This window comes from Gopherus flavomarginatus, chromosome 7, assembly GCF_025201925.1.
Source record: "Gopherus flavomarginatus isolate rGopFla2 chromosome 7, rGopFla2.mat.asm, whole genome shotgun sequence".
Taxonomy (NCBI): Eukaryota; Metazoa; Chordata; order Testudines; family Testudinidae; genus Gopherus; species Gopherus flavomarginatus.
This window is the reverse complement of record NC_066623.1, coordinates 93,435,433-93,449,566: the sequence shown is the minus strand read 5'-3', so window position 1 is coordinate 93,449,566 and position 14,134 is coordinate 93,435,433. Positions and strand designations below refer to the sequence as shown.

General features: G+C 41.3%; 1 protein-coding gene across 1 annotated transcript in view; it reads right to left on the bottom strand.

Annotated features, from left to right (window-relative positions):
• The window catches only part of ERICH3 (glutamate rich 3), a 64,431-nt gene extending 52,420 nt beyond the window's left edge, over positions 1–12,011 (bottom strand). Inside the window, 1 exon segment of the mRNA XM_050961000.1 lies at positions 11,748–12,011. Coding sequence (XP_050816957.1) covers positions 11,748–11,767 — 20 coding nt within the window. The 5' untranslated portion in view covers positions 11,768–12,011.
• Positions 12,012–14,134: the final 2,123 nt, after the last annotated feature.

Sequence of the window (14,134 nt, the reverse complement as noted above, 5' to 3'; positions counted from 1 at the left end):
GTTTCCTAGGAGGAAATGTTGCCAGGCCAGCAGGCTACTTCGCTAATGAGGAAAGGCTTGTTTAAAGAAATGAGTCTTGCATTGGGCCTTAAAAGTGGCAGAACTCAAGCTCTGTATGGGATGAGATGACTAACTCATGGCAATAGGATTAGTATCTGTCCCACCTATTTTAGGAGCTGTTTAAAAAAATTCAAAGGTACATCAATGCATCTAGAATATATTATTTAAACAAGACAGACAAGCCTACATGTCCCATATAAATATGCCTGAATTCATCTGAACAGAATTTGCACTGCATCATATTCACACATTTCATGACATTACAAGATCATGATGCTATGGTACCATGCTTTAGTCTGCATTCACCATATGGCAGCTGTTTGTTAAAAGTGCAGCTGATAATGGTGAGATTGCTCCTTCTGTCTTCCCCCTACTGTAGCTACAGCCCATTACAGAAAATCATTAGATCCACTCTGCAAGATTGAGAATCTCAAGCTAAATAAGGAAGTCAATTTACTCCACAAGCCACTGGAGAGCTGGTACAAAAGGCCAACGTGCACACTCATCTCTCATGAGTGTTCTGTCTGCATGAATCAGAATCTGAACCTGCCATTGTACGGACATCCTGAGAACTGCAGACACACATTTTAAACCAGAAGCAGATAATAGGAAAGGGAATAGTAGGCCTTCCTACTGTCCCCTCAAAAAACTGATATCAAATGTTATCATATTTGGAAGATCAGCTTTGTACTCTCCTTGGTCTAGGAATATGCTGTGTGTCCAAGAGGTTGGACAAGGACCCTCATCTACGGCCAAACACTAATACAGAAGAAGACATGGTGAAAGATTGTCACCAGCCTTTCAAGAATGTAAGTGCTACTAGCCTAGAAAGCTCAAGATACAGAACAACCCACCTTGATGTACAAAGTGGATTTTTGCAAGGAGAAAGTAGTTAGATATCCCATCTCTCCTGTGCTGCACTCTGGCCTTGAGATTTTAAGGAGAGCAGCTACCTAAATTGTAAGCTCTTCAGGGCAGAGACTGTCTTTTCGTTTTGTGTTTGTACAGCACCTAGCACAATGGGGCCTTGGTCCATGACTGGAGCACCTAAATGCTGCTGCAATAGAAGTAATAACTACATAAGAACATAAGAGCAGCCATACTGGGTCAGATATATGGTCCAAGCCCAGTATCTTGTCTTCAAACGGTGACCAATGCCAGGTGCTTCAGTGGGAATGAACAGAACAGGAAATCATTGAGTGATCCATCCCCTGTCGTCCACTCCCAGTTTCTAGCAATCAGAAACTAAGGACACGCAGAGCATGGTGTTGCATTCCTAACCATCTTGACTAATAGCCATTGATGGACCTATCCTCCATAAATGTACCTAATTATTTATTGAACACTGCTATAATTTTGACATTCACAACATCCCCTGGCAATGAGTTCCACAGGTTGACTGTGTTCTGTGAAGAAGTACCTCCTTTTGTTTGTTTTAACTAGTAATAACTACAATAGATGATTACAGAAGCTAATACTGGGATATTTAAAGGACCCAAGGAAGCTGGATAGCCATAGCCCATTGAATTTAAATGGGAATCAGGCTCCTAACATGCTTAGACTCCAATGAAAAGCTCAGTCTAAATACCTCTAGCGCAGGTAAGTGAGCAGTAAGGGTGTACATAATAAACCTCTACACATATTTTAGTGTGTGAGCACTAAGGAATGGAGAATTATTTAGGGTATAACCAAGCTTAGTGGCATTATGAAGTAATACTACACAGCATTTATAAGCATATATGACAGTTCTAATATAGTAAACTAACATTAATTATTACAGCATCCCTAGGAAGAATCTATATGAGAATCATTTTAGAGATGGGGAAACTGAAGTAAAGAGATTTGTATAGAGCCACACAATGAGTCAGCAGCAGAGCCAGTATTATAATTCAGAACCTCCTGACTCCCAGCCTGCACTTACTCATTGATTCCTTATGGAATTAAACATGACAGAAAGAATATGTGGGCTGAATATCACGAAAATTATTTTCGTTCCAGACTATGGGATAGGAAATAAGGTCCAAGCCTATTTTAGCACACTGTCCTAAGAGAAAAAGGTGGAAAATCCATTACTTGGGATATTTAAAACTAGAACAGCCCAACAAAGAGCTTCAAACGATACTACAGGGAACAAGATTCCACTAGCAGAACAGGGGAGAGCTCAAGCATCAGGTGCACTGCGCTACACTTGATACACGGGAGGAAGTAGAAGCAAAGATGGGTATGCATCACCCATTCTTCCTCCCATACTGGAAATGGTTCATCCCCAGTGCAATGTGAGCAGCTTCACGACTGCTCTGAACTGCACTTGCTTCTAACAGCCCCTCACAGGCCATTGTGCTGGCTCATGATTGATGGCGTGCAAAGTGCTTGGGCTACAGCAGCTTCTGCCCCAATACATTAGTGGTTTGGGGGCAGTGTGTCATAGGGCTCCATTTGGGGCAACTTCAAGTCCCCTTCATGTCACTAGAGAAGCACAAAGGGGTCCCAGTATGGTCCAGGATCTGATCCAAGATAGTTTAACCTAGTGGCTCTCTTCCATCTCTATTTTCTATATATTAAACATCCTTTTTAATGCACATGACCATCCAGAATAAACAATGAATGTGTCTCTTGTCATTCTTTCAGTTTTTCATTATTAAACAAGTGAAGGAGGATGGTCAGGGAGCCAAGAAATGGGGCTTCTGTGCCTGTCTCTATCCCAGACATATTGGGTGACTTTGGGAAAGTCTCCACTAACTGTAGGCACCTCCATTTTTGGGTGCGCAGTCTGAGATAACTAGGGGCTGATTGTCAAAGGTACTGAGTGCTCACAGCTCCATTAGAACTCAATAGGAGCTGCAAGTGCTCAGAAGTTCTGAAAATCTAACCTACGGTGTCCCAACTAGGCACCAAAAACTGAGGCATCTATTAGTAAATATTTATGAAAATTTAGCCCCTTTGTTTCTCAGTTCCCCCTTCTGTAAAATGGGACTAGCAATATTTACCTCAAGGGAGGAGAAAGGTTGAGACTAATTAGCTCATTAATATTTGTGTAATACCTTGGCAGTCTGATGGAGACGCAGTAGATGAATGAGCAATCTGTTGAATAGTTGCTTTTGTTTTAATGTGAGCCGGGAAGTATGTTCTTGCCTGTAACTTTCAACTGGTTTAAACAGGCTTCATTTCTATTACACAGTGGTGAAGTATTATATACAAAAGAGCGCTCAGGGAGATGGGGGGAAGACGGGGGGGAATTATCCTGAGAAAAACCATGAGGAAGATAACAGATTTTTCAGCAATATATTGTTTGGTTACACAATAATCTCACAGGGTAGCCTACACCAGACAAATTACACTTTAAACAAACAATTTAGTTTACCATGTTATGCATGGAAATTAAACACTGGTACTATAGCAACTGTTTTATGTTACTTTCTTTATCGCTTGTTTGCATTTGCATTTGAAACTGCCAGATTATAGCGATTATGCCAAGTATTGATTTACACAATCACTTGGCAATGCTGTACCATATTAGTAAAGACAGAAGAGAAACTTAACCCAATATCCTTTTATTTACTTCCTTCCATTTAGTATTTCATGAGTCATATAACAAGTCAGAATACACCTGATCTCTGGGCATGTACCAAACCTAGCTCTTGATAGACTTATGTTCTTGAGTCTCCTTTGAATTATGAACAGACAGTTCCTCAAAAATAATTAATTCAAATTCAAAGTTCAATTGGATACTGGAGAGGGGTGGGGGGCAGAGATGTTCTTTGGGGGCCTAATTAAAAGCCCATTGAAATCAAGGGAAAGAGTCCCACTGACTTTAACAGGTTTGGGATTAGGCCCATAGTGCTCACTCAAAGCCTGTGCTTCCTACCCTGATTGGGGTCTGATTTGTAAAAAAAAAAATTTAGCATGTAACTGATCCATACCGTGTGGTGAGACATGAACTGGAATTCAGATTTGAGTCCCATGCATGGAGTATGGGCCTGATTCTACAAAGCCTTGCTCAGGAGAGTCATCTAACCTCTGGTAAATACTGAACTGCTTACATGACCAAGGGTGGTTGCTATTGCTTAAGACTATGCAGACGTGAGCAACACTAAAACTGTGTAGGGGCTGGCCCCAAAGCCCACTGAAATAAATCAGTAGGCCTTGGATTAGGCCCTGTTAGCACTCCAAAAGGATTGTGTGCATGCATATTGTTCATATGGAATGTATTTAATGTAAGACTTTACCTTCCAAATGAAAAGGCACACCGTTTATTGAAAGGCCTAAATTTCAGACTAGGATTGTGTTCTCAGATGCTGAAAGGTACCTATGGCACAGATATAATGTGTTCATTGTTGTGACAAGGGCACCAGCAGCAGTCTTCTCACATTACCTCTCCCACTCTATGGAGTGCTATTTACCTCCAGCACCAGCTAATTCACTAATCATATCTGGAGATAAGATTCAGAAAAACGTTTATCGGTTGTGGTGGAAACAGTCAAGAAAGATTAAGTAACAATATCGCATCACTGTAGACATAGGTTTAGATACCAGCAAATATTTTATGATAAGTTATTAATTAGCTTTAGGGCATAAGGCAACCTCTAACTTTGGGGAGTTAGGCTGAAACTTTCCCTAGAAGCAGGTTCTCCCATGACTAGCTATTCTAGGATCTCCTCCTATGAAGCACTTTGTATTGGCCACTGTCAGAGACAGGCTACTGAATGAGATGCCCAGTGATCTGATCTAGTACAGCAATTCCTGTGTCCCTGTACTCCTAAATATTGTGAGGAAGGAGATGTTAAGTGTGTTCGCTGTTGTTATGTTTCAAAGGCCACATCCCAAAGATTTTTAAGAAGCTACAGACAAATGTCACCCAAAGCTCCTCTATGGAGGACAAAGTGCATAAATTAGATGCAGAAAATCGAGCAGAAGTGAACAAACAATTTGTGACAGAGACACAACATAAACAAGTTAGTATCACTGGTCTTCTGCTACAGGTATATTCACACAGCTTGTTATTGCTATGACTTAAAAAGCTCTAAAACCCATCTCCTCTGGAAATTTACTACCATTTCCCTTTTCTTTGCTATTTCATATGTGCTATGTTGCTTGCTATATCTATTTTTTTCTCTAGTTCATTGGTCTCACTGTTTTATTCTATATTTAATTTTGATTTGTAATTTCTCTATTGGCCAAATTAGAATGCCCAAATCCCACATGCGAACATTCAGGTCAGTAGTTAGGAATTTACATGTGTAAATGCCTATTTGGGTGCTGAAAAACAGATGAATATCCTATTAAGGCATCTATGCTAGGAAATTAGACCGCCATATATTTGCATTCATTTTTCAGATGTTTACTGCAGAAGGCTTAGCATTGCCATTCCAGAAGGATCCATATAAGTTTTTATCTCATATCCAAAAGTAGCCACAATTCAGTCCTCAAGCAACCAACCTACCCAGGGAAGGGAGCAGCAGAGGATCTGTGCAGGAAAGGTCTTCTGGCCATGCTCCTAACCACTTCTTGCACGCTCGTTTGCAGGGAACCCCAGGGATAGCTCAGTGGTTTGTGCATTGGCCTGCTAAACCCAGGGTTGTGAGTTCAATCCCTCAGGGGGCCATTTAGGTAACTGGGGTAGAAGTCTGGGGATTGGTCCTGCTTTGAGCAGGGAGTTGGACTAAATGATCTCCTAAGGTCCCTTCCAACCCTGATAGTCTAAGTAAGACCTCATATCACAGAGCCATGTGCTATCTCTGCAAGTTCCATTTCCTCCCGCTTTGTGTGGCAGAACCTCAGTGGCTCCACTAAGAAAAGGACCTTCATAGCTGTGAATCTGTCAGAACCACTGAAGTACAGTGGCAAATTGCAGCCAGCCAGATAACTCACAGAGGATGCTGCCTACCCGAAAGAAAATTATGGGTAAATGCACTAGGGCAACCACCTCCTATCTGAAGTACCATGGGAGAGATCTGCACATATTTGGAGTCATCTCTGCTCACTTTGCTGAGCAAGGGTGTTTTGTTTTATTTTACTTTTGATTCTTGTTAGCACTGCAAAATATAAACAGGAGATTGAACTGGATTCTTTTCTGGCTCATGCATCATGAGTTAACTTCTTAACTAACTTCCAGTCATGCAATAATACTCAGGACAAAGAACTTTTTGCTGTGGAGTTACTGAGAGACAGTAAACATGGAAAACCCCTGGCCCACTTTACAACCTTTCAATGTACAAATACCATTTAACATAAATAGTGTTTTATTTTGCTTATAATAAGGAATTAGAGCATGTAGAATTTGAAAAAAAATCAAAAAATATTTAGACAAAATTTTCGAAAAATTCCTAGTGATTCTAGCAATCAATAAATAAGGCATTGATGCTCTTAGTCTGTTTATGTGATGCAATGTCATTAACTTTATTACACCATGAACAATTAACGATAAAGATTTGATCAATCAAAATAATGTTAGAGGTCTACACAGACCTTGTTCAAATATAATTTCCAATCAATAAAAATGGTCATAAAAATCATGTACCCTCTTCTCTTGTATACCTGCACAGAGAGCACACACAACCTGGCCTACAATAAACTCAGGAAATTTGCTAAAATGCTCCATTTCCAGCAAAGCTGTTTGGGGACAGGGGGAAATGCCTATCACAGACAGCTTGGCCTTACATGATCCAGAATATGCATCATTTCATTTGCTTACAACTCACACTTCGGTATCATTTACACTGTTAGGATAACATCTTAACAGTCTGTTAAAGAAAATAAAGTGCTGTCACTGGAGCCCTCTCTCCTTTTTACCATTAAGAAAAGTAATAAATTAATAAAGACAAGTACAAATACTCAGACTGGACAAATGCCTAGAAATCAACACCCACCGTGTCTCTCTAATATCCTGGGACTGACACAGCTACAACTACATGTAAAGAAACCAAGACACAGAATTTTGCCTTTTTAAAAAAATTATTTATCAGGCTAACAAAGTTTGCAGCTCTCCAAAATACCCTGCAATGAAGGCTTAAGTTATTCAAACACCAGAGTATGTGCTGCTCATTCATATTGCACATGACTTCAGATAAGTTTCTCTTACTGCCGTGGGGTACCCATTAGAACCATGTCATTTTCACCCAAGCACCCAGCACAGCCTGGTTAAACCATCTGCCCACTGAGCATTTAGTGAATTAAGGGATTGTTCACTTGGAATTTTCTACTCTACAGGGTTTTCATTTGCAACATCAGTGCTGGATATTTTTCAGCAATATTTGGCGTTTACCAGTTTACAATGTACTGTAACTCAGAGACAAACAACGTTCTCTCTGTAGTAATGATTTTATGACCATTTTTATTGATTCATAAGTGTATTTGAACAAAGTCTGTGTAGGCTTGTAATGTTCTTTTTATAAATCAAATCTCCATGGTTAATTGTTCATGGTGTAGTTAAGTTAGTGATATTCTACCAAAGAAATAGACTAAGAGAGCATCAATGCCTTATTTATTGATTGGCAGAGTCACTGGGAATTACAATTCCTGCTTTATATTGTACAATTGCAGTTTATTGCCACTTTTCCACTTAAACCATAATGAGAACAAACCGTTCTAGCCACAATGGAGATGCATTCTCAGCTTTAATAAAAATTTTAATAAGCTATGGAATCTTGCATTATTTCCAGCTGGTGATATACACGGATTCTCCCCATTCTTATTTATCTTGCAAACAGAAGAAATCTAAGAGAAGTGTGTTATCTTTATGCATTAATTATCAGCCACAAACAGCTTACTCAACACTGCAACACAAAAGAGCCAAACCCTACAGCCCTGACTCCTACAAGAAGTCCCACTGAAGTGATTTGTGAGCAACTTCTTGTGGAAGTAGGAACTTCTCAAGTGAGTAAGATTTTGCAGAATCAAGACTGAAATGAAATCTTGCCATGCCCCTAAGGAAGCTCTGCAGCCATCATGCCCCCAATGGCAATGGGGCTCCTTGGCACAGGAGGCCCTGCCAAACCAGAGGTATGCTTTTAGGGGCTGCTTTTTTGGAGAGGGGAAAGCTGATGTTAAATCCTAGCAGCAGAGAATTTCAGAGTCCCAGCTGGGAGTGTCTGCCTGAACTAAGATAATCATGTGCAGCTGAGCCTTATTACCCAACAAAGAGCTGGGCTACTCTCATCCTTCACAGAGAAATGGATTTTGCTGTCTATAAGCCAGGACGGGGCACTCCAGAGTCAGAACAGCTGCCTTGATCATATTGTTTGTATATTTACAGATGGTTATATCATTTGGTGTTTATGAACTTAAACTACAGAAGGAAATGTCGCCAATGACTGAGATAGGTTTGCAATTTGTTTCTATTTTTGGAGTGGGGAAGGGATCATTTGTTGAAAAAGAATCTTGTGAAATAACTCTGAAACCTCATAGATGAATTGTTATTTTGCTTTGTTGTGGAGATTCTCTCTCCACCTGTCCCTAGCAAAATGCCCTAAGGCTATATCTCTGAAAACGGCAGCAGTCCGCTTGAGCAGACCAGGGTTATAAATGATCTGGAAAAGGGGGTAAACAGTGAGATGGCCACATTTGCAGATTATACAAAATTACACAAGATAGTTAAAAGTCCAAAGCTTGCTGTGAAGAATTACAAAACGATATCACTACACTGGGCAACACAGTTGCGGATGAAATTCAATATTGGTAAGTGCAAAGTAAAGAACACTGGGAAAAAATGATTCCAGCAATACACACAAAATGATGGGGTCCAAATTAGCTGTTATCACTCAAGACAAAGATCCTAGAGTCACTGTGGATAGTTCTCCGAAAATTCCACTCAATGTGCAGCAGCAGCAGTCAAAAAAGCAGCCAATGTTAAGAATGATTAGAAAAGGGATCGATAATAAGACAAAAAAAATAGTAATGCTGCTATATAAATCAATGGTACACCCACACCTTGAATACTGTGTGCAGCTCTGATCACTCCATCTCAAAAGAGAAATTAGAATTGGAAAAGGTGCAGAGAATGGCAACAAAAATGCAAAGGGGGATGGAATAGCTTCCATACAAGGCGAGATTAAAAAGACTTGGGCTGTTCAGATTAGGAAAAAAAATGACCAGGGGAAGGGGGATGAATATGATAGAAATCTATAAAATCATGAACAATGTTGCTGAGGGGTAAACATTTAAGCCCTGCCTGGGGAGTAAAACCCTTGTAACTTGCTTCTTTCCTCATCTCATCTCCTAGGAAGAGCAGTCAATCAGTGCTGTTGCAGGTAGTGCTATCTCCTGCTTCCCTCCCCCCCCAGCTGTTCTCACAGGTAGGTAGTTGGAGGAGACAGCAGAAGGAGTCCAGCAGCTTCTCCCTTCCTGTAAGCAATGGGTTGGCTCCTCCCACTCTGCTAAACCAGGCCTGGGCAGAGGGAGGAGAGACTCTGCTGCACCCCCCTCACACCAAGGGAAGTAAAGAACATCAGGAGTTGTGGAAGGAGCAGAGGTGAGGCTAGAGGGAGGGACACAAAATTGATGTGGGGGCTGGAGGGAGAAGCAGAACAAATGTGATATTGCTTTTTACTTTTGCAGGAAATGATAGATATCCCACCTCCCCCTACACACACACTTTTTAAAGACCACTTTAAACACTGGCTGTAACATGGTTGGTTTGCTGATCCAAAAACCACTGAAGTCAACAGGCAGATAGTTGATCACTTTGCCCCAATCCTGCAAACACCTGCAGATAATATAATTCACATAATTCCATGGAGCCAATGGGAAAGCAGTGTGACTACTCACATGAGTAAATTTACATATGCTACTTAAATGTTTGCAAGAGCAAGGCAAGGCCTACAGATCTGATCCACAGCCCGTTGAAGTCAGTGGAAAGTCTCCAATGGATATCAGTGGGCTGTGGATCAGCTTTACCTCCCTGCTTCATTAAGGAGTTGTGGTTTTGATAGTGACAGAATACATTAAAGATTTTTCCATCCATATTGTTCTTGTTGAAAATGCCTTCATTTATTTTAAGTATATTTTTCCTAAATTATAGTCACTGATCTTAATTATCCACAGTGCTGTAATTTTCACTGTTTTCACTAAACAGATGATTACCCAGTCTAATCAGACTACTTCACAAGTATTTTGAGAAGTATATTAAGACAGCCATGACTGAGGCATTCATTTGTCTGTAGCCCTAAGTACAATTGACACCAGTTGTAACACAAGGCTCCCTTGTGCAATAACTCATGCCACACAACCCTCCAAAAACAAGGGGGTTTTCAGACATTTTTGCTTATAGCCTATCAACTGTACAAACTGCACAGATTCACAAATACAGGATACAAATGTTTCCAAAGGTTTTTAAATTATCACCAAACTATGTTACAGTTACACCTTTTACAGCAGGTCCAGTGGATAGGTACAGGAATGGGAATTCAGCAATCTGGGTTCTAATCCCAGCTCTGCTATTAATTTGCACTGAGATCTTGAGCAAGTCACTTCAACACATAGGACCTGATTTGCAGAGGTTCAGAATACCTACAGCTCCCAGTGATTTCAACAGGAACTGAAGCAGGAGCAGTGTACCTTCAAAATCAGGCCGTAGGTGTCTCAAGTTGCACACTCAAAAATTGAGGGACCCAAAATATGGGATGCTTTTGACAATGTTGGCCTTAACCTCTCTGTGTATCAGTTTCCCTATACATAAAATAGGAATACTTACCCATTGTTGCAAAGAGCTCTGAGATCTATGGATATGCTCTACCTAGAAATGCCAGGTAAGGGCTCAGTTGTACAAAGGCTTATAGAGCTGAGTAACTGAAGTTACTGGGAGTTTTGTCTAAATCTGAATGCAAGAGCAGGCCCTAAATTCTTTCAGGTTGTTTGCTTCACTGAATTTTATTCCATTATTCCCATAAAATTAATTAGAAAGCCAAATAACCATAAACAAAGATTAGAGTCTTATTTCAAACATGAGGAACATCAACTGATTTTAACTAGGCTGTTCAACTCTTTAAAATGTATAACAGATACAATTAAAGTTATGATATAGCTGCCTATTATTTGTATTTTTGATGGGCGAGGGAGGGGGGCTAGTCTAATACATTCCACTGTGTAATACAGAAGAGAATCTGAGAATACTAGATTCCTATTATTGGTTTGGGTCTTTTTTCTTCTGTTAAGGACTGCAGTTCTTTTTAGTAAGAGGTAGCAATGGTTAAGCAACAATAAGAGATCCAAAGAGAGTCAAAATCTCTATTAAAAAACAACCAAGCTATAGAAGCTCTAGCATCAATACAGCTTTTTAATACTGAATTACCCCACTCTCCTTCCCATTGCCATACTCCTGGAGAATGTGAAATAGGTTAGTCCTAATTCTCCCAACTAGCATTTTTTTTCTATTTATAATTGTCCATGCAAACATTATCCTGCAACTACCAACTCCTGTGACTGAGGTTCTGATACCTGTGACGGATGCTGCTTGTGACAATTCTTTATTTAAAAAGAAATGACATCTTAAAACAAAAAAGGCTTCAGAATCTTCAGCAAAGGAATAATCTGAAAGGTATTTTTGTGCGCTCTGCATAGTTTTCCTTCCATTAAGCATTGGCCCACAACCCCTATTCATTAATTAATCCGCCACCTTCGGCTTCTCCAGCCAGTGGAAGCACAGCTGGCCCAACCCCCTGGCTGCATAGCTGAAAACCTCAGTTCTCACTTACCCAGGGTGAGGGTGACTCATTTTTGCAGGATGCCTTTTTGATCGTGCAGGAAATGCAAAGTGAGCTGCAGATTGCTGCGCTAATGGCTGGGTGCTTTGGAGAAGGCAGCTGTCACAGCTCACGCTAGAGAGTTCAGTCAGCTGAGCCTTACACCTACCTAACACAAATACCCCAGCCCAGCCAATACCCCTCTGGCCTCAGCTTGCCGAGCCTCCTCTCTGCCCCTAGCTGCCCGTACCAAGACATCCCCTCCGGTTGCTAGGGGAGGACCACGTGGTGATGCTTTGGCGGAGGCGGGCAGAAAGACGAGCTTAGCCCAATGGCTCTCCTCTCTCCCAGGGCTCCGATGGGTGGGGGATCTGGGCTGCCACTCATGCTGTGTTATAGGCAGGTTCCCCAGGCTCCCGTAACCGGACACAGGCACACACAGACTCAGAGCTCGCTCCTCTCTCTGAGCTGCCCCCTAGTACCATTGGGGGAGCGTTTAGACATTGCGGGTGGCAAATATGGCTCCAGCGCTCTGGATTTCATAGCACGGGGCCTGACAGAGTTTAATCATTGTGTGGGGTAATAAATGCAGAAGAGTAACGTGGTCTCTGTGCTAACTGTGACTCCTTGATCATTTTGACCTTCACCGGGCCGGCACTGCCCCTTGATCCAAGCAGTCAGCTGGGCTATTGGTACTGGTTTGTATTGCCCCCAGGTGGCATAAAGCTTTGCAGTCATATAAGATGATGCAGTCCTGGCCCTCAGGCACGTACACATCATTGGGAATTCTCTATATCCTACAGATCACACAAGTCATGCTCAGCAAGGGTCAGACCCATCGGGAAGAGCAGACAGACAACAGTAAATGAGGATGGGGAGGCAGCTCTCAGGTTTTAAGGAAAGCAGTTGGAGTTGCCTGCTTCTATACAATTCTAGTTAATTAGGATTTTTCTTTAATCAAAATGATCAGGCACCCTAGAATAAACAGAGCTAGCTGACAGGAGGTACTGAGACCTATTCTTTGTGGGCAACACATTCTGATCTATATACATTAGGTGCAGTTCTCTGCCTCCCACTGAATTGATAGCAGAGGCTCTTACGTAGGCGGACAAGAGCCTAGATGTCATTTGGCAGGCACTATAATCAAATCTGTATTAAAGTGTCTTGCCTACCTGCATTGATAAAGTCAATGGAAATCCTGCTTCAGACCAAATATGTTAGAAAATTTAAGATGCTGATGCAGTAACACTCTTCCACATTTGCTTACCTTTTAAGCATGTGTGTAGTTCCATGTGCTTAAATTGTGTGTAAGAGTCCTTCTAGATCAAAGAATTAATCCATACAAATATTGGATCACAGTAGGTCTCTGTGCCATCTCTACCAATACCCTCCTACGCATAGCCTAGAAGTCTCTGATTCTCTGGACTAGCAATAGAATTAGAATGCACTGGAGCAAAGGAGAACAGGTCTGCTAGCCCCCCACCCAATCCCATAGTGCCATACTAAATCCACACAATCTTGCAACATAGAATCACAGGTCTGGAATGGACCTTGAGAGGCCCTCTAGTCCAGTGCCCTGCACTCATAGCAGATCTAAGGGTACGTCTATACTACCCGCCAGATTGGCAGGCAGCAATCGAGCCAGCGGGGATTGATTTATCATGTCTAGTCTAGACATGATAAATCGACACCCGACCCCTCTCTTGTGAACTCCTGTACTCCAGCACCACCAGAGGTGCAAGCAGAGTCAACAGGGGAGCAGCAGCAGTTGACTCACCGTGGTAAAGACACCATAGTAAGTCGATCTAAGTAAGTCAACACAGCTGAAGTTGCATAACTTAGATCAATTCCCCACCCCATGTAGACCAGGGTTAAATATTAGACCATCCCTGAGAGGTGTTTATCTAACCTGCTCTTGAATCTCCATCATTGGAGATTTTTCACAACCTCCCTAGCAATTTATTCCAGTGCTTAGCTTTCTGGACAGTCAGAAAGTTTTTCTTACTGTCCAATCTAAATTGCCCTTGCTGCAGTTTAAGCCCATTGCATCTTGTCCTATTCTCAGAGATTGAGAACAATTTTTCTCCCTTGTCTTTGTAACCACCCTTTACATACTTAAACTGTTATCCTGTCCCCACTCAGTCTTGTCCACATTAAACAAACCCAATTTTTTCAATCTTCCCTCCAAGGTCATGTTTTCTAGACCTTTAATCTTTTTGTTTTTCTTCTTCTTCTTCTCTGGACTCTCTCCACATCTTTTCTGAAATGTGGCACCCAGAATTGGATACAATAATTCAGTTGAGGTCTAATCAGCATTGAGTAGAGCAGAAGAATTACTTGTCCTGCTTACAATAGTTCTGCTAATACATCCCAGAATGATGATTGCTTTTTTTGCAAGT